Raw genomic sequence first — 26,148 nt, 5'->3', positions numbered from 1 at the left:
AATATTTAGACTGAAAGTCCCGTTAGACATCAAAATGATGGGAGTGTGAAAGTAACAAAGTATACAATTGATATTTAGGAAGTATAACATAAATATAAAAGAGATTAAAATTGAAAATTCTAATTTATCAGACTAATAATTACTCAAAGTTTTATTAATAGAGAAATAATATTACGTCTATTTCCTCAAAGTTTAAAAATAGATTTTTTTTTTCTTTTTTAATTATTTAAAATGTTTCGTGTTTAAAAACTCTGAATCGTGAGTTACTATTTTTCATGACTAAAATTAAATCACCCAGTACAATTAATCATCAGTGATCTAAACAGGTAAAATAAAAACAAAGAATTTTCTTCTTATTGACTGTTTTTAAATTGTCATTCTTAGAATTCAAAAATTATGAGTCATACTAAATTTTTCCGTAAAAACAAATAAAGTATAAATGTTAAGTATCATAAACATTGTAAAATATTTCATGATAAATAAAGTATCAAGTAAATATTCTTAATTTGTTATTATGAAATATTGTATTTACGGAAAATTATGGAAAATCTTCATAATTTCATGGATCGAAAGGTAAAGTGAAAGTAAACTTTTTTTTTTTCTTTAAAAAAAAAAGCTAAGTAAATATTTTTCTATAATTTCAATATAAAAATAAATAAAACATTTGAATAATATTCTTTCCTTTTTTGTCAAAAATATTTAAGGTTAAATAAATTAGAAACTTTTCTAATTTTATCATTGAAAAATACAAAAATTTTCTTTGTCTTTTAGAAAAATAATATTTCACAATTATTTGCATCAGACATCTGTTCAATGTCTATATATATATTCTTTTTCTCACGTCAAGTAATTAAGAATAGTATGTATGTATATATTATAGATTTCCTTGAAATTAACATATAAAAAAGCTACAAGACCTGTTAAGCGGGTCTTACATTCATCTACACTTAGATGACCACAAAAACCACAAAATAAAAGTGGTAACATATATATTTGATACTCGAGTTGATTTGGATTTTTTTTTTGTTTTTATTTATCACCAACCGACAACTGGGTTCCACATTCTTTTAGTAACAACATCATTGAAATCTACACTGTCATATTTTATAGACAATAGTGAAAGGTAGTTACTGAGAAAAATGTGGAAATTACTCTAACGATAGTTCTTATTCACAAGACATTAAGTAAAATAACAAATATTTATGATAATTACACTGACAAAACAATATTCCTAGATCAAGAATAATTTTATTCTTGACCATAATATTGCCAAATAAAAAATATTAAGTATTTCCAACCGGAAAACAATACATGGCATTCCTGGCATCATTCTGTCATAACTCTGTCTTCATTCATATAATGCTATACATTGTTTTCTGGTTGAAAATACTTAATATTTTTTATTTAACGAATAATAAGTTACTTCTAATTATTTAAAATGATTTTTGATTATAAACAAGCTATCATTAATTACTTTCTATGCAGTTTTCTTTGTTATTTAAAACATATATTTAAATCATAAAATTACCATTGAGAATAATAATGAAGAAATTACGTAGAAATGTTTTTTTCTTATTATATATTCAAAGTAGAAATTTTGTTTCTTAAAATACTCCAACAACAATGTAATTAAGATTGAAAAAATGATAAAATTTTTAATTCAGTCTTTGAGCTCAAGCTTTTAATCACGATTTGATTGTAAATCGGTATTGAGTCTTACCTTCAATCGTGATTTAATTCTCGAATATCGCTTGCTCGCAGAGTTGTTATATTTTCCGGTTGAAGATTCTCGATATTGGGCTGAGGGTGCTGGTGGCGGTGGTGGTTGTGACCTCCGTAGATTACCATCATTAGTATTCGTAATAGCATTGGCTTTATTAGCAGGCATAGGTTTAGGATTGGTGACAGCAGTTGCATTGGCTGTTGTTGTAATAGTTGGTGTGGTTGTAGTACTTGTCGATGTTATCGGAGCAAGATATACAGATGGCGTGTCTCTATGACTTTTAGTTCTCCTTAATAGTCGACGCACTGTATTTTTCACCGTTGCTGCAATATGATTACCACCACCGCCATTTCTTTCATTAGAATTTTCATTTGTTGTTTTATGTTCAATTTTTTTCACTTGCTGATTAGCCGGAGCCACTCGGTGTCCACTTGACTCCATGACATACATTCTTAAAAGCTAATTTTAAAATGTACTTTCTTTCCAATTTTACTAATTATTCTTTTCACAGTCTTTGATTAATTATAATTCCACTACCTCATTGTGTTGCACTTGAACGATAATCGATTGGAAAATAACTTTGGCAATTGAATTCCACTAGAGTCAATAATGACATTTACGTTCAATACTGTCACCATTCGAGGCCAGTATCAATTGAAATTGTGCACGTGGTGAAAACAGTCTGAGTTACGGGTTTACCAGTAGATCACTAGAAAGGTTATACAGACAGGTGAATATTGTTCAACATGCGGATTGCAAGATTACCTTACAATTGTGGTTGCTTGTAATGGTGATGATGCAAGTTTAATGCCATTAAATATCACAGTGTTAGATTGATAATATAATCTAGAAATCGTTATTATCCACTCAAATATTTACACTATTGCTTTCTATTAGAATTAAATTTTACTCAAGACATCTTTGATAGGCAAATGGATTCAATGATTATTTACTAATTAAATTTTGTATTTAATTAATTTATTTATCTCTATCGTAATACATTGAAAGTGAATCTTTTATTGAAGAATAATGAAATAGACCTTTTGGCTTTGAAGGCTTATAATTGACTAATTAAATTTTTAAACGTTCATTCCCATATCAATAAAACTCTAGAGTTATATTTTTAAATAAAATAAGGATGAAAATATTTATGATTATATTTTAAGAATTATTGAGGATAATTTTATTTATCTTCTTTTTATTGCTTTTTTTATGCAAGCTGTTAAATTATGATAACACTTGTACTTATATTAATATGCTAAGAAGAAAGTTTATTATAAAAAATAATGGAAAAGTTTTATTTAAATATATCATTTAAAGATAAAAAATATTTTATTTAATATTTAAAGTATTTTTCTGTTCTTTAAATAAACTTTCTTGACTTGAGTATACTTGTGTATGACGGACACCAGAGGAAAGAGAGAAATGTAAGTGTATTGATATCTATTATAAGAATAGAAACGAGATCAAAACATTTCATAATTTTTTTTTTTCGCACTAAAATATTTGTTTCATAAAAACTTTAATTTTAATCTTTCTTAGGCGGCACTTTTCTTTCGGGTATTAAAACTCATATAAAACTTACAAAGACTAATGGGTTTTTAACTATCAGGTATAATAACTTAAATATCTGAGTTAATAATGCTTGGAAATGAATGATAAATACAAGTATATTTTCATCATCTAAGTTTATCAAAATATTTGAAATAGAAATTTTTAATTCAAAAATATCCACATGCTATCACAAATATTTAGATATTGTAAACAGGAGATATGATAATACCAATCATATATATTCATTTAGTTATCAATGTTAATAATAATAATAACATAACGATAAATATTGCAAATCATTTAGTAGATTAAAGAAATTTATGACAAAATAAATTTCTTGATTTAAAAACTGGTTTTTTTCCGTTGAAGTTCCATTGATTTGATAGAGAAAGCTATTTATTAGTTATTTTTATTTGCGAATCAATGTTTCATGTTCAATACAATATTTTACAGTAAGAATCATGTCATAATTGATACTGAGTTCATAAATAACATAATTATTATAATAATTCCATCTTTAGAACTTCAAGAAAATATGTTTCAATTCTTTGTAAAATTTATCTAAAACTGATTCATTTTTCTTTACTCCGAAAATATTTTCTAGCATTCCATCAACTGTGAGGACAAATAAAGCATGACGTTATAGTAATTTCAACACTACAAAGATTAATAAAAAAAATATTATCACGACTTAATACTTGATTACATTTTTTTATTATAAAATGAAACAAGTTGACATTATTTTGATGGAACTTAGAGATTAGTCTTACAAGTATCTTGCGAAATCATTTAATCACTTATTATTAATAAGCCTTCAAAGTCAGAAGGACATGCTTATTTTCTAAGAGTAATTTTCACTTAAGATATAGATAATCATGATTTGTTTAAAATACTAAAGTGAAGTCCATAAGTATCTAGCGAGAGTAGAACAAATTTAATAGTGAGCAATGTGCAATTTATCATGAAGGTATAGCGGTACATTTCCAGTGGGACAGAATGAAGAAATATGATGGACTAATTGTCAATTATTTAGCATGCAACTCGGTAACAAGATGAGTATATTAAATTGACTAGTACACCCACAAATTTTGTAATCAACTCGTCAATTCAATCTTCTACGTCCGAACATCAACCAACTTGACCTAAAGTAATATTTCGTTTCCCCAGATAAAAAAGGACACACGAACTTTGACATTATTTATCTACTCATTTTGATAACTAAATTAATGATTCAAGACAGTTATTTGACAATAAATATTTCATAATTATAATGAATATTTTATCTTTCGGAAATGCAATTGAATTCATTTGTTGAAATAAATGTTAAAATGTGGGTGTAACAGTTCTCAAGAATTTATCAATTATTTAAGTAATTAATTTTCATGAGTGAAATTTTAATTAATTAATACTTTAAATATACATAACTCTGAAATAAATCATTATGTCAATTCCATGAAATGAATCTTGGGAAAAAATTTATTCTTGAATCACAAGTTAATTTAAGACGAACAAAAAAACCATGATAGATGTATAAAAAATAATTCAACTTAGTAATTGTAACTGACCCTTTAAAATTGTCTATAATGATTACATCATGAGTTATGAGCATTCAAAGATAAGTAGCAAACTGCAGTCTCGATATTAAATAATTCGAATGAAAAAAAAAAATCTTACGTAAAAAATTAAGAAATCAAATTAAAGTTGTAAATGAATACTTCAAGTGCATGTCTTTCAAAAAATAACCTTTTTAAATAGAAGAATAATGGTATCGATTGTCAAAGAACATTTAAGCTAATATCATTAACGTAACCAAGTTAACAAGTTGTGGCACATTTAGAACTCTCCACACGTATGTATTCAGTGTTTTCTCTCGGTCAACATGACAGGCTTTGCCCTCTCGTCACGTCACGCAGATTTTAAACATATACACATAAGAAATGCAATATTTTATTTGCAATCTTATTTCACCACACACTTCCCTTTTATGTACCTACACTTTTCCATCATATCATATCACTTGGAAATTTTATTTTTATTATAACCATCGAGATTTCACTTCATTTCAGTGCAAAGTGTATGAATAAAGTGAAATTAGGTCGATGAATCCAAAATAACATCAGGTTTCTTTGTTTTTGGAGCACCAGAAAGACTTGGTCGTCGGGCCCTTTTGTTAAATTCAGTTCTTAATTGACGCGCACTTAACTGCGGTTTTATCACTAAGTTTGTAACAAAAAAAATAAAAATAAGAATGAGAGTTGCCCGACCGAAGGCCTCGTGGTGACTAAACTAAGCACACAAGTGAACATGTACGGGAGCAGTGAGCTCAGTGGCTGGATCAACTTCATACGTAATTCGAGTGTAGATGTCGTGCTGGGGGACTTGTGTGCGTCATACTACTCGCCTATATCTTTTCTATACCTCTACAATCCCCCACATCTTTCTCTGTCTCTTACTTCTACTTTCGATCCCTCTCTTTACCACACAAAACCTTCGGCCATCTTCGGAGTTGCCTCTAGACCTCCTGCTCTGATGCTTGAATATTTAGTTTGTCATCCATACAACACATCTCCACTTCTCTGTACCCCTGGGACCCCCTGCTTGTTTCTATCATCTTTATTTGTACATGCCTGTTCTCAGCACTCAACTTGTAAGTCTCCTATATGTATCTTTTTTACAATGCAGCAGTAGAAAACAGAGACACCAACACTGGGCGTCGATGGAATTAATATTAAAAAGGCATAACCGCGCCTAGATGCTCTTTGTTGTGCAACCAGTGAAGGAAGCATTATGGAGACTCTTAATAGGAAAGCATGCAATCATTAAGAGTATGATTTTTCAAATGGAATTGAATTATTATGATAAAAAAAAAAATGAGATCTTTGTATAATTCCACTGAAATCATTTATAGAAATGTTTTCGCATCAAAGTCTTCTGATAAACAATTAATATCTAGTGCTAAAAATTATTATTCATAATATAACTGTTAACTGTATTCTGTAGTCTATTGTTTTTTTATCATTTTAATAAGAATGTACACTTGAATCGTGAATCCTTTGAATTATGTAAATTAATACGTAAGAAGGTAGACATCCTTCACAGTAACTTGAATGATTAAGATTTTTATGAGCAACAATAAAATTCATAGAAAATAATTTTTTATAATAAATCATTATTAGTAAATAATTAAATTAGTGAGCAATAAAATAGTCACTGTATTATTATTAATGTCTTGAATTGTATTTATCAATTAATAATACTCGGAAAATATTATTTCAATCAAGGCAAAACTCAAGATATTATCATGATGATGATGATAGTATATGAAGTCGCAATAGGATATTGAATATCGACTTTATATTTCTAAAAAGGTTACATGAAGAGACAGGGATAAGAAGCGACAAAACAATCTATATATTATCACGATACAACAATATTAGCGGATGAGCAATAGGGTCGATTATATTCTAGTAGCTTTATTATCAACCTGAGGAAGGAAAATTGGATTTGCGAAAGAAAAGAAGATAAATTAGATCATTCAAGAATAAGATTAAAAGAAAATTAACAAACAAAAATGAGAAAATACTGAGTGATAATTAACTTTATCTTTACTCCTCTTTCGTGTGTTCAATGATAAATTAATTCTTTTTACATCCAATGATAATTACTCTAGCAATGTAACTAGACATTTATCACTATTTAGATGTTTAATTATTATTAAATAGAACAAATTAATTTTTCATTCACTTTCATCTTAAAATTGTACTTTAATTAATGATGAAAATGGCGTACAAATTTCATGCTTATTGAATATTTGACCTTTTTCTTCAGTCAGAGGTAAAGCAATCATGGGCACTAGCTCATGAGAGCATATTTAATCACGGGTTGTTCATAACTAGAGTATTCATACCCGTTACATTTTTTTTTTATTTCACAGTTTTTTATAGACAACATATTTTTTTATATTTTCAATAATTTATTAAATAATATTAATCAAATAATAAAAGCCTAATACAAAATCTCTACTGATATTTTTTGATTGCTAAGTGACTTTGAATTTTATTCAAAATGATCCTATTATTTGTCAAAAACATTTATCGACTAGCTAACATAAAGGGTATCTTGTCTGTCAATGCAAATTTGTGATAACTGTAGGCTTCTTCGCAGAATATAGGACCCGCATAGGAGTTTTGTGTTACTGGGTTAAGACGGTTAAGGCACTCAACCGCTCAATCGATCCATTTAGTTCAGATATAGCTGAGCTACACACTTTGGAGTCAACTACAGATATGGTACGAGTTCCTCTATTCACTTTAATATTTAAAAACCAATCATCATCTATTCACACCCTATTATCACTTTCTTGCATCTATACATAAATAAAAATATTTTCCATCTTCTATATTTAATTAATCACTCCAAAAAGATCATATTATTGATATTCTACAGTTGCTATCCAAGAAAATTTCATTATCATTTTTCCCTCTGATAATCAGAAACTTTTATTGAATTAAACTTTAGTGAATAAATAAAGTATCTATTTTAATTCATTCAGGAGATAGGATGAAAGTTGTTAAATTAATCTCTAAAATGAAGCAAAATCTCAAGATACAACTCCAAAGTACACTAAATTGCCGTTATTCAGACTTTATATGACATACTTTTAGCACCTATTATGGTTATGCTTGTTTCAGTTCTAAACAGCGGAAATGTACCGCTCAAATGGTCAAGCAAGTAATTTTTTTCAAACATATAATGTCAGCTATATTTAACTTGGTCAAAATAAATATTTACAATAGTTTCCATGATCAATAAGGTAGATACATGACTTAATTTCATAATCAAATAGCTTTTTATACTATCTTCTGAGGATAAAGTTGATTTAATTTTATTGATGGTTAAGAGCATCAATAAAGTATTTGATAGATATAGTGATATTTGATGCAGAGTATTAGACATTTCAAGGTTTTCTATTCTTACACATAATTATTGATTTTTCATAAAGTTTTAAACACCCAATGTTAGATATGAATTTTTTTTTTTATTAAAACTGTTCTATATTCGGATAACAATCTAAAATTATCCGTTACTACAGCTGATTAAACTATTTTTAATTCGAAGTATCTTTAAGAGTAACGGCTGGTTTGGCATCGTTAAAATGCATCTTAAAGCTCAAAGCTTCTACTTTGCGGAATTCCCAAAGAGATTGACTTATATTTATTTATGAGAAGCTACATGAAATTGACAGACAGAGACTGGGTGTGAAATAAAATTAAATATTTTTTTAATTCTATTTGACATGAAGAAAGAAAAACTAATAAATTTTACTGAAACTATTTCAGAGAATAAATTATTCTTTTTTTTTTCACCAATTCATCTTTTGTATCATGAAATAGTGGTGAAAAGTTAAAAGCTTATTGTTTGGAATGTGTTTAGTTTTATAGTAAAAGTTGATATAAAAGACTTTCTTTTTCATTTAAACTGTAAAATAACATTTTCCATTTCTCCCATTGTATTTTAACAATACCTATTGCAAATAATATTTAAAAGTTTGAAATAGTTATTCATTTCGGTGATAATATCAACGTAAAAAGTAAATAAAAATGTATTGATTAAAAAACAATATTTTGAATCGAAAGCTTGAATATCTTTATAAGCTAGAAACTGGATTCTATTACTATTACTGCCATCTAGTGCTTTTTGTTGTATTCTCTATAATAGATTATTCAATATTACCGTCATTTATTTATGAAGTAATTTAACACTATTTCCAATTAAAAATAATTAGTGATCGAAAGACTTTATGATTTCAACGATAATTTAAAGACAAAATGTCATCAAAGATTATGGTTACTTTCTAAATAATAATAGTTTATTTTTACTTATTATACAACAATTGACAATTACCTCGTCATTGAATTCTACTATGCTGTGTATCTGCTCTGCACATATAAACAACTGTGATTTTTTTTAAATTACAGAAACAATCTCCCACTTCCTTATTCAACTCTTATCTTTTTGCGTGATATTCATCATTTGATATCAAGCTCTTGATGCCCAAGTTCATCAAGCACTCAATTACAACAATTATTTAGTGAAGGTCATTTAAAATAATAATTTGAACAATTATTTTCATGATTACTTGTTACCGAGTTATTTATTTAATGTTCCAGATTAATGGAAATGATTACTTCAACGAATACTACTTTATTTCATGAATAACAGAATTAAACAAGTGGTTTGATCTAGAAAATTTGATAGAACATGAACTAGTATATCTAATCAAAACATACTTTAAGTGATTCTAAATAATATTTATTTTAATTGGAACATGAATTATTAGAAACTTTTTAACTAGTGCTATACAAAAAATCTAGTTATTTATGATTGAAAAAAAAAACAAATAACGATGGAGTTATAATCAAGTTAGAGTTATCCAAAGTAATCACGAAACGATTTCGCTAGTTATTGTCGAAGATTTATCAATCAGATAGTAAGATATGCATCAATGAAAAATTTGCCACGCACATAAACGTGAAATTTAAGATTTTTTAGTTTCGTTAGTAAAGAAAACGTATGATTATATATAATATTGCAATATTTTCTGCGCTTTGCACCATTCCCTCTGGGACTACACATGAAGCAAAGGCTTCGAAATGACGTATCCACCAAAAAAAATAATGTTTTCCTTGCATGGTGAATGATTTTTTATGATAAAAGACTAATACAAAATCAATTACCCTTCAAGTGTTTGAAAAAGCATTTTATTTCGTCTTTGGATCGTCTTTTTTCTAAACTAAATCACCTACTAATGTAATTGAATTTTAAATATTTATCTAGCAGCATACTATAAGAGCAGAAATAAAATATTTATTGAAACTATTAATTTTAAATGTATATTTCTATATAAGAAATCAATCAATAAAATATATGAAAATTTATGTAGTAGAGTTTAGAAAAAAGAATGCCCAAAATTTGCGCAATTCTTCCCCTGAAGAATTCAAAATTTCTTCAACAACTTACCTTTGAGTTAGTGACGCGGTCGGCGGGCACAGATTCGGGAACAGTTTGCAATGTGCTCCGCATAGTATTGTACATTATAGGCCAGCCAGGATTACTGCCTTAAACCCTCCAGCCCTTCGGTGTTTCTGCCTCTACGCCTGCAAAAAAATAAATCGTAAACAAGAGGAAAGTTGAAAAATCCACAATAATAACTTTTTTGTGAAGTACACCATTAATAATCATAAACAATTTTTTTTCATATTCGTTATGAAATTTTTTGTTGAAGGATTTATATTTAATCAACTTTTCAATCAATGAGGGTTCTCTAGATTTTCTTTTAGGTTTATGAATGACCCAAATTAAAGAAAGAAAATCCAATTGAATCTCGACTAGATTGCAAAATAAAATTTCATAGTTTTTTTTTCCGTATTCTTAGTAGTACTCAAATTATTAACTGTGAAAGTTTATGACGTACACTATACAATTATCTTCAATAAAAATAAAAGAAAAATAATAAATAATGATGGTAAAAAAACAATTTCTGATAATTTACTGCCTCTAGCACAGAGTTTAATATGTTCTTTTTTTTTTTGTTAAAGTGATACGAACTTTTATTATCTTTTTTGCATTTAATTAACGGTTAAAGTTAGTATTTTTCTCAATTTTTTTCAGTACTTTTACCAAAGTGCATTCACCGTGACGGATATTGTCAATTACCAAGTACCAGCTGTCACGACATTTAGGATGTCAATTCAGACAAGTTTTCAACTAAAGGAAAAAGGTCAGCTTCCTTTTGTATTTACGTTAAAATAAAATAACCTTGATTAATTAACTCATGATTTTCACATGAAAGTTTTTCAAGACTGTGTCATTAAGACTGAATGACCATTGGAGAAAACTTGGTATTATTGTATAAACCCATTTCTTTTTTTCTTTTTTTTGCAATATCAAGAAATCTTGTGATTGATATTGTTATTTATTTCATCAGATCTAGACTTCACTGTCTGAAGAATTGATTTAAAAAATGGTTTTATTTCTATAAATAGACTTGATAAGTCTCTCACATGATTTTACTAAAATCTAATCAGCTCTAAATTACATTGAAGTACAACAGTTAACCTTTTCTATTAAATAAAATATTTTGACCCATACTCGAGATAATATAAAATTTAGATCAAAAATATATGTGTAAATAAATTGTTGTAAAAATAGTTTAACAAATAAAGAATCAGTTCTAATTAATTAATTTGTGTATTCATGATAAAACTAATTGACCTTGACAAAACTTTACTTTTATTAATCAATTTCACACGTTTTCTTATCAAATCACAGTAGAACCTCTTCATGACGTCAATAAATGTAAAGATGAAAATACTTCACTTATCTTGGAAATTAATAAGATAATTTTATATTTATCAATCACATAAGTGGTTACATATTTAACTAGTGTTATTTTCTTTAATTAAAAATAAAATTTAATATCAAGATGAACACTCATCAAGTAGTGCAAAAGTTTATCTTTTTATCAGCTAACAGATGAATATTTGAACTTTCTTTTTCGCTATCATTTCCCAATTTTTTAATTATTATGTTGTTAAATTATAAAATTTTTTTTGTTATCAATCAAATATAATCAATAATTAAATAATTTAATTTTAACAAGTTACGCCGTTATTTTATCACATCGAAATATTGACTGTTGATCTTATCGTTGGAAGCATCAATAACTCATAAACTAATTACCCTAAAATGCTTTCTAATTGATAGCTGGAATTGCCAACGGATGAACTTTCTATGACAATCATCTGCATCACAAAAACGGTTATAATCGAATTATTTACGAAACACGGAATGATTTTGGTTAGAAAAAATTCAATGGTTGAAATTATAACAATTTGACAATTTCTTATTAATTAATATAAGCATGAAATTTTCACTTGAGAAGAAGAAATGATGATATCATAATACAATTAAACAGAAAGTGAAGGGACTAGTAAACTCATTCACCATTGATTCGACCTCGCAATGAGTCAATTCCAGCCTCCGAGGTCACCGATTTTTCCAACCAGTCAAACAAAATAAAAAAAAAAGGAAAGCAATAAATAGAAAGTGAAAAAAAAGAACGAGCAAATGAGAAAAAGGTTTTCAACAAAAAAAAATTAATTTATAGGGTTAAGAGTTTGGCTGAAAGCCTATAGTTGGAATTGAAAGTGTTGCACTTAAAATGTTATAAAACATCAGGTTTTTTGATATTTTTATATCCTTACTACTTAAAGTGCCATTCGAGCAAAGTCACTCACGTAGCCAGACAGTTGCATACATGATGCAGGAAGAATAGCAGCTCACCCTTACCTAAGGTAGAAAATGTATTGTCACGATAGCCAGGACAATTGTGTTTCATTTCGATTCCAGCTTGTGTGGTCATCACTAAAATGATTATAAGCGTTTAAAATGAAGCCGATAAATTGAAAACCAGTTTATCGAATATTTGATTGAGAACCATTTGAAATCATCCAAAAACAATAATTACTTTTTATAAAATCATAGTATTATTTGATAGAAATTTTTTTTTTCTTATTATAAATATTTTAAATAAGTTTTTTACTAATTTTATCAGAAGCAACTCCATTAAATACATGAATTAAAAATTTTTATATTCAATTCACATTTAAACAGTTGAAGAAATAATATTGTTGAACAAATAAACAATTATAAATTTTGAATAATGAAATATGAAAATCGAATATTTTTGAATTAGATGAATGTAGTAAAAATGAAAGAAACTTTCTTTGAAGCTTTAAAAAATATATATCAAGCTATTTTTTGAGATATTTTGTCAATCCAAACTATTTAATTGAAATAAAAAAATGGAGTTACTTCAATTAAATAATTCAATTGATAATTTTTGGCTACTAACAACGAAAATATATGGCTTAATAGCAAGCTTAACAGACTTCCGTCCGTCAGTAACCTAGAAAGTAGGTAGCCATTCAGGATTACGGGACTTGAGCATGTCTGTCCATAAATCCAAGGCAAAAATGCACCCACTATCAAAAGATGATATTTTTAAATTATTAAATTAATGGAGCTCGCGGTTTATACTCGAGACACTTTCTACGATTATGCGCCATTTTTAACGACTCGATTATAAGGTACAAAGAATGCCTCAAAGACCGTGTACCCAGTGCAAAACCGTATCCACAAGTTGACACAAGACCCGTTCTTCACTCGCGATCGAACGAGTTCCTGATACACCGGCCCGTACGCCTTTTTCGCTCTTTTTTTGTAGTTAATAATTATTTGTATTTATGTGACAATTAAACACTCAAGTACTAGTTATATTTACCCATTTGTGACAGGTTTCACAATCGAAATGCACCACATTAACAAACGTCCCCACTTTTTACCACATGCAGACATTACACTTCATTTTTCAAGATGGCTCCGATCTCAGGGCGAGACGATACGGTAAAAAACTAAAACACCGGCGCTGTAGTCATGATCCATCTTGATTACGTTTTTTGAATTAATCGTCTACATATACATAAGAGATGTGTATTTCAATCGTTTAATAATTAAAATAATTTTTTCATTGATAATTTGACAATAATATCCGATAATTGATTCATATTGATATAAAGCAATATACTGATTGAATTAATAGTATAATAGATATTAATAATTACTGGTTTTTTATTTTAATCAATTCAAATTTACCCGCCATTGTTTAGTTCTTGGGGAAAAACTGACAGATCGAACCCAACCTCAACATTTCTTCTACTATACCGATTGATTATAAACAATAATTTTTAAATAAAATAGTTTTTTTAATTAGCACATGGTATTAATGACAAAATTTATTTATTTTTTATCCATTTTTATATGTTATTAATTATTGATTAAATTGTAAAAACAATTAATTGAAAATTACCTATAAAACATACTTGGCGAGAGGTATTTACGCCCAATGAGATATTGTTGAGCATTTGTTTTGTTAGCTAAGCATATAAAAAAAACATCATTTTTAATCTGATACTTCAGGGAATCTAGTTATTTGTCAAATAAAAAAAATGGCAAATATGTATCCAAGAATTAGTAATCATGATTTCTAAATAATATTCAAGTGATAAATAAAGTTAAAAACAACTCTATGAACATGAAATTATATATTGACAAGATATACTATAAGTTTATTGCTACTCAATAAAAGCAAAGAATATTCATCAGTAATTTATATACATACTCTGGTTATTTACCTTTAAAAGGTTCGAGGTTAAAAATGTTTGAAAGAATAGTTGAATAATCTTGTCATTTTTAAGTAATGAGATAAAATTGATATCCAATAATCAAATCAAATAATACAGTTATTAAATGTGATCAAACTTTTAAGAATTATCAAAATTTCGTGTAATAACACTTTGCCTATTTTTTTATCTTTGTTTTCCACCACTGAAGTTTGATCCATGCTCAGGGTAGAGTACTGGAGCTATGAACTCAGGCATTCTACTACTGAACCACCTTCTCCACTATCTATAAAGACGTATTATATCGATTATCTTGAATTTTTTGTTTGCTATCTAAGAAAATAAAAAAATTTAGTATTATTAAATGAATCTATTCAGAGATATCTAACACCTCAATTGATGCAATTGCACATGTAGATAGCAGATTCTTAATTGAGCTTTGTTAATAAATACTTAAGCTAAATGATCGGCGTCATTTAATTCTTGACACATGAAAATTTTAAAATTAAATTATTTGAACAAACAAATTTTTTGTATAATTATTTTGTTATTACTAGTAATTAGAATCTGAAAATCTTTTAAAAGAATATATTCATTGCAAATAAATTGTAAAAAATTCTTGTAATAAATCATTTACTATCCAAAAGCGTGCTTGAAAAAGTAAGAATACACAAATCAGAGTAATAATAGTTTAAATGAAATAATTGACTGAATAATAAAGTACATAAATGCTAGCCAAACACATATAAAAGAAAATGTGAAATTTCTTACAATTCTTACAAGTAGATAAAAATAAAAATAAATATATGATCCTCCTAAGTGTGATATCTCATTACTAAAAAATCTATCATTTTGAATTCACAAAGTATTATATTTTAAATAACAATATGTATGCAAATAATAAATGAGTTAATATTTATAATTATTTTAATATACATTATGGTATATATGTTGAAAATTTGTAGAAATGTGTTCTTTTTCAGTAAAACGTTTGCAAAAGTCAGGCTAAAAAATGTTATAGATATGAGGTATCGCACCTAAAACGATGACATTATATAGCTGAGAATTTGACTAACCTCTATTGATAAAAACATTTGAATGATGCCAACCTGTTGCGTAAGTCATGTCAAAATTATTCTTATTTTTAGCACTTTTACTTTATAAAAAACACTATCACTTATTACTACTTATTCAAAACACACTTATGGATCGTTTAAATAAACCGAATATACTAACATCTTCAATTCTCACGGCAACAATTTTTGTTGAAGATTTTTAGCATCAAATAACTTCTAATGAATAATATTGTTATATTAATAGATAAAAGAAATTGTTAGCATTCTATTATAAATATTTATTTCTATGGATTATGTTTTTTTCTTCGATTTTTCGGAAAGAATTGAAGAGCTTTGTGCTCACAATCTACTGAGTTTCGCCATCTTGAAAACTAACTTGACGTCACTTCTGAACTCGTCATATGTATTCAACAGCTTTTCTCGTTTCAGCGGCTCCAAAAAATTTTTAAATGATTCTCAAGTATTACTTTTAAAAAAAATCGGAGCAACTATTTTTATGAATTTCGTAATTTCTCGTTAAAATAGAAAACTACAATGTAACAACTTTTAGATAAGAAGTAAATGTAAGTTGAGAGATAAATATAAATACATTTACGGAAATAATTATGAAATGTAAATAGATCATTATATATACAGAAAGATTAAGGACATGAAAGATATTACACTCTGTGAATTTTTGATGAATTGATTTTTGACATTAACTTAATGATTAATCATTTCTTTATTGCAATTTATATATTTTATCTTAAAAGCAATCATTATCTTAATAAAATATAATCTAACCAAAATAGATGATTTAAAAATTAAAAAATAAATAAATAAACGTGTCTGAGCATTCATACCAATTCTTATAAATTTATGTAACTTTCTTATCGTGATGAAATTCTTATATTATACCATCAAGTTCTCCAAATGGTAAAGGTTTTGGAAGAGGTTTTTCATATTTAAATTTCCCCAATTTCTTTTTTAATTTGGAGAGACATTTTACTGTCCATCGAATCAATTATTCTCATTTTTTCTGCGATCTCTTGATAAATGATTGCTTGATATTTTTTACCAAGACCTAAATGTTCCATTTCTTTCAAAAACTCCATTCTTTCACGAATACCTAGAATTACTAATCAAAAAATCAATACACCTATTTCACAACCAACACTTTTGTGTGATTTGGAATTATAATACTTACAGTCATTGACAATATCATCATTTTGCAAAATATCTGGCTTCGTGAATTCTTTATGTAAAACTTTGGGACCACGAGGAGTTTCTGGCATATTCTTACCATAAGCCATTATGTAAGCTAAATCACGTTTTTGTTTTTCTTTATTTGCTGAATTAAAATAAGAAAGAACGAGTTAAAAAATAGATCATACATTAATCATTTCAGATCATTTGTAACTTACGTAAAGGAGTAGTTCGTCTGTATTGTTCTCTTTCATAAGCTCCACTGTTTAAAATACTTTCCTGAGATCTTCTTTTCCAGTAAGCAGACGGTATAATCTACATAAAAGGATAAGGTAGTTGAGTAAAATAAACTATTTGAGAAAAATAATGATTTTGATAAAAATCATATAGCGTGTTATAAAATGAATTAAATCAATACTTACACGAGTAGTGTTAATAGCTTTCGCAGAAGTTGCCCTAGAAAGAGGTGGTAGCGATTCACCTCTATCCATTGCTTTCTCAATAGATTTCCTTTGTATCATCGATAATTTTGATTCTTCCATCAAGACTAGATAAATTAAATATATTTAAACAATTATGATATAATGCAATGGAAAAAAATTCTTACACTTATTAATTATATATTATCATAAAGTAAATGATGAACAGAAAAAGATTGTTACCTCTAATTAGTTTTCGAGTATCTTCACTATAATTAGCTCGAGGAGGATTCAAAAAAGCTCCAACCCCTAGACCTATTCTTTGTTCTCTTCGCTCCATCATATTTGCTATTTATCAATATTCTTACCAACAAAATGTTTTATAAAATTGTTATTTTGTAATATCAATTTGAAAGTTTAATTTTTTCACTAAATTTTGGTTTTTTATTTTTTAAGTCTTTGAAATATAAGAGAATCGGTGGTGATCATAAATTTTTTGAACGTGAATTTATGGAATACTGCATCAGCATGTAACTTAATATTTGGTTTCTATGACTACTGCTGACATTATTTGAATTGAATAATTTTTTTCAAAAATATGTTTTGGAACTAAAGAAATGTATTCTTATGATGATGGTAATTATTGAAATATAAAAAAAATAATTTTCTTTGAATAAACATGTAAAAATTTATTATCATGAGAAATATTAGTTTGAAATTATTACTTTTTAAATGAAAATATTGAAATAATGAAAGTAGTTAAACTTTCAATGTAACCTTTCAAGAATTGCTTCTAAATATCTTTATCATTAAAAAAAAATTTTTCTTAATTTGAATTAATTACCAAGATATATCATGCGAAAAATTTTGCAAAAAATCAACGCGCATGACTCGTCCTGAAGCTCTCTATATTGTAGAATTGCTAGTTTGATATAATATGGTAGAAGTCCGACCTGAATGCATGGGTCATCGACGTTTTGTCTCTAAAAATATCATCAATTAATTATTTTGTAATTCAATTTCAAAAAATAGATTTAAAAGTGAAAAAACGAATATAAATATAGTGTACTAAGTTCAAGAACTTTCATACATTTTTAAGCCGGCTTTTTTAAAACAATCCTCTCTGTGCGTCTCTTATCAACTCTCCGAGCGTCTGGGATACCATTTAGGTATTGATTGACCACGAAAGAGGTAAAATAATTCCAGTCTGCAAACAAAACTACACATCATAATCAATAATAAATGAAACAATTCTAATTTCATCAATGATAACAATTATTTTCGTTAAAGGTTTAAAGGAAAATATTAATTAAGAGTTCCTACATATAATAAGTTGAGTGTTGATAAAAATTTAATATAAGCAGTAACAATGAAAATAAAATTACTGAAAAACTTTTTACACTGCTTCAACTTGAAGCAAGGGACTATTCTCATTGCTATCATACAATTAGTAAGTTAATACAATAGACAAGAAACGAATAAATTTATAAAATATAATCAAAAATGATGACGGTAATTTTTCTTACAGTTTATATCAGGAATTATTATGACTTTTTTCCTCTTGGCTTTGGCTCATGCCATGGACATTCAAGAGATGGTTGCCAGAGATTCAGAAGAAGCACTTGAAAGAGAAGCAATGGAAGCTATATCATCTATGCATCAAAACACTAAAAAAATGGATATTGCTCATCATCATGCTACAGGTTTATTTGAAAAAATCTTCATTAATTTAATTCATAATAGTTTCTCCAATTAACGTTATTAATTTTCAGAAAAAGTTTATTCAATGTATTGTGGATTAGTTATCTCAGTAACTCACTTTATATCAACATTATTGCTCCTTTATGGAATTATAATAGTTAGTAGAATATACGTTACCCTTTTCTCTGCTGTACAATATTACAAATTAATTTCCTCATATCATTATAGAATAATCGACATTTTATGGCACCTTGGATGACAGTTATGATGACAACGATTGTAGCACTTTTCCTATCGCTCTTTTTAGTCCAACAAGACTGTCCTTTCATTGCTATTCTTGGAGGCACAGCTGATTTAACAGAACGTATGTGAAATAATTAAAAAAAAATGTCATTAATATTTAATAATTATAACTTCAACCTTTTTTTTGTAGGACTCATCGTCATCTTTTTGATAAATATCTGTTTCTACATCTGGTTCGTTGTATATAGTACTTACAAGAGTTTAGAAGTGAAAAAAGGTGGATTAACTCATGAAATCCATAATGTGAAGAAGACTAAATATGCCTTAACTCCTGGCGAAGGTACTAGCAATGGGAAGGTTCGTCTTCATTCAGGTACTCAAATTCCTTATGAAGTTTAAGAAACTCTCAGTAAAAATAACATTAAATGGCAACTGAGAGTTAATTATTCAATGGTAAATAAATCGCTTTAAATATTTGAAATATGAATCTGTCCAAACTACTGGTGGTTAGTGAATATTTACTACTATATAGTGCCAAATATACCACTGATACTAATCAGGAAGTTTTTACAGAATCACATTCAAACGTAAATACAATGAAAAATTTCATGTTATAAAAATATAACTAATTAACTCTTTTTATGTGGATACTTAATCGAGTAAATATATTTTTAATCATTTTTTAAATATTGAACTCATGATGTGCAATTTAACTGACTGCTAAAAGCATACTTAACAAACAATAATACAAACATACTAAATATTCATTTGAACAATATCTATCAATAAAAAGAAATATTTGAATAATTTGAAATATTTGAAAATAAAATTTTCAAATATTGACCACAACAATCGACATACGATAAACTTAGAGTTAATGATCAATTGTGTTACTTAAGTGGTAATAAGGCGGGTAATAAGGCCTACTCTATCTTATGTTTATTTATTATATATATATATATTGTTAGCATTTAATCACATTATTAGAATGTGCAAAATATTTGAACAAATTAATAGGATTTATCTTCATATGCCTTATTACTCGCACTGACTGAAAATCGTGTGTACTTAAAATATCTAACAAAATGAGCCTTGTTCGCTTGATGCTGTTTACAACTGTAAATTTCTATATTTGTTCCAATGACAATTTATTTACACTATTTTCAAGAAGGTAGATCTTACATGATTTATCCCTAGTCATCAACTATTCAAAACAAATTAATTAATATTTCAAGCCTTAACACATAGAATTTTTTCTATTCTACTTATTGATAAAGTCAGTTATAAATAAATTATTAAAGAAAAATTAATATTAAAATTTACGTTAAAATTTAATAATCGAATGTAATACACAAAATTAAATTTAGTAACGAATGTGTTCCTCATAAGTAAGAATTATTGTAGTTTTCAATTTAATGTTCTTTATTTCATTAAAAAAAAAAGATTATTCATAATACTTTACCGAAATCGAATCAAGATGAAATCGTCTTACGTGATATCTGAACTTCTCTTAGAAATAAAACTATCTAATCTAATTTAATTGGATAAATATTCAATGGTATAAAGATATAATCATAATCATGATAATTATTACTACAATAATTCAGATAATTCGAAATATTCAAAACCATGAAAATTAAATAAAAAATGTGCATTTAAATTTGATACAATATTAAGATGGCATTGATAATTTAAATAGTATTTATTTTCTAGTTAAAATGATTATAAATTAAATATATATATATATTAATTTGTGATAGATATTTGTATAAAAATTATCAATTGATATATTTTTATTTGTTTATTTTTTATGCATCATACTATCATACTTTTTTCACTCACGTATTTGAAAAAAAAAAAACATACAAATAAGTCAAAATTTATGGTTTAATTAATTTACTGTGAGTACTAATGAATAATTAATGATAAATTTTATGATTAGCATAATACAGAAACTATTTAGATATTTAAGAGCAGTTTTTACATGTATAAAATAAATGTTTAATATTAGAAGAATTTCATGTGCGAAAAATGTATGTATTTATATAAATAAAAGCTTACAAGTGTTTACGTACTAAATAATTGTCAATCCTTTCAATACGCTTAATTTGATCAATTTTATATCATTTTAAAATTTCTCATTCAATTATATAACATTCAAAGTAACGAAAAAGTATTTTTTGCTGGTAGATTTAAAAAATACTTTTTGTTTAACTTTAATTATTTATATAATTTTTAACAATTATATATTATCAATATTAATACTCAAAATGTAGGTAGCAAAATGATATTTTACGTGAATTCATTAAAATCATAATATTGTTGGTTATAAATTTATATTCGATAATTTAATTTAAATAATATTAACTACTATACTTTTCAGGATACAGATCGTATGATGCACTAGTAATTTTTATATATTATATAAATAAAAGATCATCTGAATTAAATTACATTTAACTTTTTAAATTATTTATGTACATAATCTTATAATTCGCATATACATATATTAAGTTACCACAACAATTGATTAAAAATTACAATTAAAATTCTCTTCGATGACGAAAATAAATTTTAATGAAAATTTAATGAATTTGTAACATTTTCTGAATTTATAAATACTTAACTTGTATTTAATTACTAATCATGATCATTGTAAAGGATTTTTACTATTTTTGCTCAAAAATTGCATGTAAAAAAATGTTTTATAGTTTAATAGAATTACAGTCTGACGTAATTTCATGAGGCAAAAATTTAGTAACCACTAAGCATTTTATTTTTGTCAAAATTACTCTTGTCGTAATTTTAATAAAGTTTTATTCAGATTTCATATCTTCATATATTAATATATTAATTGATTTCTTCATCGTTGAGTTTCAACTTTCATATAACTAATTTAATTGATTTTTTAACTCACATTTGTTCTGCTGTTTTGAGATTTACTCCTTTTTAGTATATTTTTATACAGTTTTGTATTTGAGATTTCAAAAACACTATCACACTTTATCGTCTGTAATTTCCAAAAACTGTGCATAAAAATCTCGTGTACATTCTCCTTTATTATTGAATACGAATTTATAGTAACTTCCATCAGCACATATCACTGAAAAATTATTCATCGATCATTAGTGAAGTTCTTATCATGTAAATTAATTTAAAAACATATTTTCCTTACCTATAATACTATTGTTCATTCCGAATGCACACAAGCATTGGGGTCCTCCAGGGATTTCAAACTTACAAAAGCTCCAGCTTGAACTAAAATATTTTGGTAAGAACGTGGCGGACGCCAAACTTGATTGGCGATTCAATTTCTGGTCTTCCACCGCAAAGACGTGTACTGTTCCATGGTCACTTGCAACACATAACCATGATGAGTCGTGATTAAAATTTATGCTGAAAAATAAAGATTAAATCTTGAGTAAATAATTACATTAGTGTAGATTGTCAAGAGAACACTAATAAATACCAGTATATATTAGCATGATGTGCTCCCCGTCTTAATTCGTTGATCATAGCTCCAGTTTGAGTATCAAAAACACGAATAAGGGTACCTTTTTCAGAAGCCGTGGCTAATTTAGTTCCTTGCAAATTCAAAGCAATGCAAGAGAGAGGTGTTTCATGTGCTTCAATATTTAAAGGCTGCTTTTCTATATTGGCAAGATCGATGACTAAAAAAAATACCGTAAGATTAGCGAACTCATTTCTATAAATTATTTATTACAAATTACCTTGAACGTGACCATTTTTACGACCGGGAAATGCTAATAATGAATTATCGCTGTTCGGACAGAGAACACATAATCCTTTTGGGTTAGAATTGGTCTCAAACACGTGCAGCTGTTGAGGATTCTGAGTAAATGTAAAAACTTTTATGACACCTTCAAGAACAGCTACTATTCTATCTCGGCGAAGTTTTACACCCTTCACGGGGGCATTAAATTCCAAGGTAATTGCTGGTACCTTCTTAAGGTCATCCCATATAATAACTATCGAGGAAAATTCTATTAAATAATTTTCATAAATTATTACAACATAAAAAACTATAGAGAAAAGTTACCTCTATTGGTTGGATATACGGGCTTTGAACCTCCTCCGATGAGTGCTAAATAATTACATCTAAAAAGCATTTCAACATATCCGAGTCCACCTTCGTTAAAATCATGTCGTTCTTTTTCTTTTAAAGGGTCACAATTGTAAACTCTGTATCCATTTTCCATGCCACAAGCAAAACACCCTGTAACAAATAACCGTACAATTTTCGTCTTAAAGAGTTGTAGAGTTCATCGGCTTTATTAACAAAAAGTTTTAATGTTAATCTAGTAAATTAAAAGTAGAATTAATTGTTAATAAACATCATCAATGTGAAAAGAAATGAAAACAAACAATGAAAAAAATGTTGTCTACCTTGGTCTTGATTAAAACCGGCGTAAAGTAAGCCATTATCACGAGTAGTTCCTGAACACAAATTCATTTTCAATTTTTGTTATTCATCCGGAAATAATTATGTTTATTAAACTAGTTTTATACACATCAATAAACAGAAATATATCATTAAATATAAGTGAATATATCATGACGATATTCGAAGATTTTGTGTTTGCTTCTCTCCTCTTAGATGCACACTCGTCATCATTCCTGCGCATGACGAGAATTCACAACAATAGAAAGAAGATGTCTTCTTTCTATAGTAAATGCATATTTAACGTCCAAAATCATGTGACTGAATACACATATACAATTGTATAGTTTATGTTTGGATTACGTATTAAAAGTTAAAAAATTTGCGCGAAAATGTTTCAACTGCTTGAACGAAAATTTTCAATATTTGTTTAAATTATTATTTATAGTCTTATATATAAATATTTGTTAAATGTAAGAATGTTTATTTTTCCTTAAAACACGAAATATTCAGAAAAAGAGTAATATTACTTTTACAAAATAATTTGAAACATATTATAAAGAAAATTTTAATGAGTCTGTATTTGAATAGAATAATAACTTTACATGAGGTGTAGTGATTGAAAAAATCCAATAAAATCTATTTGGAAAAATATATAATCAGTTAGTCACAATTTTGAATTACAATGTGTGTGAACAAAAAAATTTGTACAGAATTATGATCTGTAAAAAAAATATTTTAATGAACATGTGTTTCTTTTTTAATAGTAAAAAATATTTGACAAATATTTTTTTTTTAAATAAATTTTTTTGTTTTGATCAAATAAATAACTTTTATAGTTATTACAATGGTGCAATTAAAACTATGCCGCTGAAATTTATGATAATTTTGTGAACATGGCACAATTTAATCTTGATATAATCTCAGATCTAAGCAAAGTTAATAATTGTTTTGAATAAATTTTTATTGATAAGAAAGTAGAGATTAAATCATTCAAAAAATTCATATTGTAACTAAAAATTTACATTGATGTTAATTACTTATTCAAGTATATTAAGAGATATATATATATATGTAAGTTATTTTTTCAAGTTCGTTTTCCAAGGGCTTTTTGAGTTAGCTCATTTTTTTTCTGAGCTGCCATTTCTTTTTGTTTTTTTTCATCTTCTCTTCGTTTGGCTGCTTCTTCTCTTTGTTGCTTAATTATAGCTAATCTAGCCAAATCTGCACGTGCTTCATCAGTTTTACCTGCAGCATGCAGCTTTTGATAATTCGCATATGCCCTTTGTTTTTCTATCTGTTCTCTGTTAAAAAACAAACAATTAGTAATTTCATTAACACTATCAATAACTCTTAAAAGTAAATACGTTCACTTATTACAGTTTCTATGACTTGTTTTATAACTCTCAAAATTAATTGAATCATAAGAAATTGTGTAATAAAAATAAAATGATGTAATATGTATGTTTTAAGCATCATTTTTTAGATAGACTTTTATCAATTTCTCCCCTAATCAATTACATTCTAAGCTATGTTGATTAATCCAAGTTCATAATTATTATTTCAACAATTTAGCAAATATGCTTTTAGACAATTGTAATAATGTACTAACCTTTCTTTCCGGGAAAGCTCCGGTTTCGAAGACTGCGAAAGAGCATCATTCAATTTAGATAATTTTTTAACTTTTTTCTGTACCCTATTTGGATTTTCTACTTCAATTAAATTTTCAACTCCTTTGGCCTTTACCTACGGTTATTAAAAATAATTGAATTATAAATATAATTTATCAGAGTAAGATTAATTTCATTTAGAGTTATTAAGGTAAGTTTATTCAATCTACCTCCCCTTCATCGTCTGAATCTGATTCTTCTTCGCTATCAGATTCAGAGGCGGTAGCATTTTGCTTGGCCTTACTGCTCGTTGGTTTATCTTCTTCCTCTTCTTCTTCACTAGATGTGTCATCTTGTTTTTTACTCTACACAAAAACGAAAATAATAACATCTTATAATATCTTATTTTTAATCATCTGCAAAGTACTTCGAAACTTGTACTTTATAAAAGTAAATATCCCAAGTCTTTGTGCAGATGGATAACCTATGAAATACTGACTCTCCACTTTTTTCGTTCCTCGTCCTGTCGTCGTTGTTCTTCTAACTCCTCGGGATTAGTGAAATGACGATTACGTCCTTTGTGATTTACGAATTTTCCTGTATCATAACAAACAATAAAATGTTACCGCACAATCAAAAATAATTATATACTCAATACACATTAAAACTTATAACATGCAGTGAGCTTGAAAGCACAGTTCAAATTTTTTAATAAATGAATTGTCTAATATTTTAGTATTTAATATACAGTTAGAGCTAAAAAATTATTTTAATTACCTCGTGGCATTTTATTTAGCTAATTTACTTTGTCTAGGGTAAAATAAACAATTATAAAAACTATATTAGCCGAAAAATATCGCTAGAATTGACTGAAGAACACTACTACAGTACCGGACATAAATGCTGTTTAATTTTTTGAAGGTTATACATGCGATTTCCCTATACCCTCCTATAGAAAATCACACAGCATTTATGTCCGGTACTGTACTATA

The 26,148-nt window shown here is 27.0% G+C and overlaps 5 protein-coding genes and 1 long non-coding RNA gene across 26 annotated transcripts in view; 2 read left to right on the top strand and 4 right to left on the bottom strand.

Moving 5' to 3' along the window:
• Window positions 1-15,951, bottom strand: part of LOC118070267 (serine/threonine-protein kinase MARK2) — a 36,794-nt gene extending 20,843 nt beyond the window's left edge. For 14 of the 21 annotated variants that reach the window (XM_035088757.1, XM_035088773.1, XM_035088771.1 and 11 more), the window contains exons 1-2: window positions 13,623-13,738; window positions 10,298-10,434 (exon numbers count right to left, since the gene is read on the bottom strand). Coding sequence is in view for 3 of the 21 variants with exons in the window: in XM_035088778.1 (XP_034944669.1) it covers window positions 1,721-2,173 (453 nt within the window). In the remaining 18 variants the exon portion in view is untranslated. The other 7 variants (XM_035088778.1, XM_035088760.1, XM_035088758.1 and 4 more) reach the window with 7 other exon arrangements.
• Window positions 15,952-16,025: 74 nt separating this feature from the next.
• Window positions 16,026-17,321, top strand: LOC118070228 (uncharacterized). Its single transcript, XR_004690731.1, has 3 exons — window positions 16,026-16,159; window positions 16,785-16,891; window positions 16,984-17,321. It is a non-coding gene; the product is annotated as an uncharacterized lncRNA (long non-coding RNA).
• LOC118070227 (UPF0193 protein EVG1 homolog) lies at window positions 16,431-18,182 on the bottom strand. The gene is made up of 6 exons (XM_035088686.1): window positions 18,045-18,182; window positions 17,444-17,563; window positions 17,204-17,328; window positions 17,000-17,096; window positions 16,783-16,926; window positions 16,431-16,713 (listed from the first exon to the last, which is right to left on the bottom strand). Exons 2-6 carry the CDS (start codon window positions 17,541-17,543, stop codon window positions 16,541-16,543), a joined length of 639 nt encoding a protein of 212 aa, XP_034944577.1. The 5' UTR covers window positions 17,544-17,563; window positions 18,045-18,182; the 3' UTR covers window positions 16,431-16,540.
• Window positions 18,133-19,579, top strand: LOC118070226 (uncharacterized). The gene is made up of 6 exons (XM_035088685.1): window positions 18,133-18,391; window positions 18,491-18,650; window positions 18,729-18,903; window positions 18,973-19,058; window positions 19,130-19,265; window positions 19,335-19,579. The coding sequence occupies exons 2-6, from the start codon at window positions 18,570-18,572 to the stop codon at window positions 19,541-19,543; spliced, it is 687 nt and encodes a 228-aa protein (XP_034944576.1). The 5' UTR covers window positions 18,133-18,391; window positions 18,491-18,569; the 3' UTR covers window positions 19,544-19,579.
• Window positions 19,580-22,062: 2,483 nt separating this feature from the next.
• Window positions 22,063-23,788, bottom strand: LOC118070232 (WD repeat domain phosphoinositide-interacting protein 3). The gene is made up of 6 exons (XM_035088700.1): window positions 23,552-23,788; window positions 23,205-23,381; window positions 22,876-23,133; window positions 22,614-22,815; window positions 22,320-22,540; window positions 22,063-22,247 (listed from the first exon to the last, which is right to left on the bottom strand). The coding sequence occupies exons 1-6, from the start codon at window positions 23,616-23,618 to the stop codon at window positions 22,141-22,143; spliced, it is 1,032 nt and encodes a 343-aa protein (XP_034944591.1). The 5' UTR covers window positions 23,619-23,788; the 3' UTR covers window positions 22,063-22,140.
• A 688-nt stretch (window positions 23,789-24,476) lies between these two features.
• Window positions 24,477-26,145, bottom strand: LOC118070218 (28 kDa heat- and acid-stable phosphoprotein). The gene is made up of 5 exons (XM_035088674.1): window positions 25,934-26,145; window positions 25,656-25,753; window positions 25,387-25,521; window positions 25,159-25,292; window positions 24,477-24,850 (listed from the first exon to the last, which is right to left on the bottom strand). Exons 1-5 carry the CDS (start codon window positions 25,941-25,943, stop codon window positions 24,634-24,636), a joined length of 594 nt encoding a protein of 197 aa, XP_034944565.1. The 5' UTR covers window positions 25,944-26,145; the 3' UTR covers window positions 24,477-24,633.
• Between the last annotated feature and the right edge of the window lie 3 nt (window positions 26,146-26,148).

Source organism: Chelonus insularis, unplaced genomic scaffold (assembly GCF_013357705.1).
Source record: "Chelonus insularis isolate UGA/USDA-ARS -01 unplaced genomic scaffold, ASM1335770v1 contig_568_pilon, whole genome shotgun sequence".
NCBI classification, from domain to species: Eukaryota; Metazoa; Arthropoda; class Insecta; order Hymenoptera; family Braconidae; genus Chelonus; species Chelonus insularis.
This window is presented reverse-complemented; position numbering and strand designations above follow the sequence as displayed.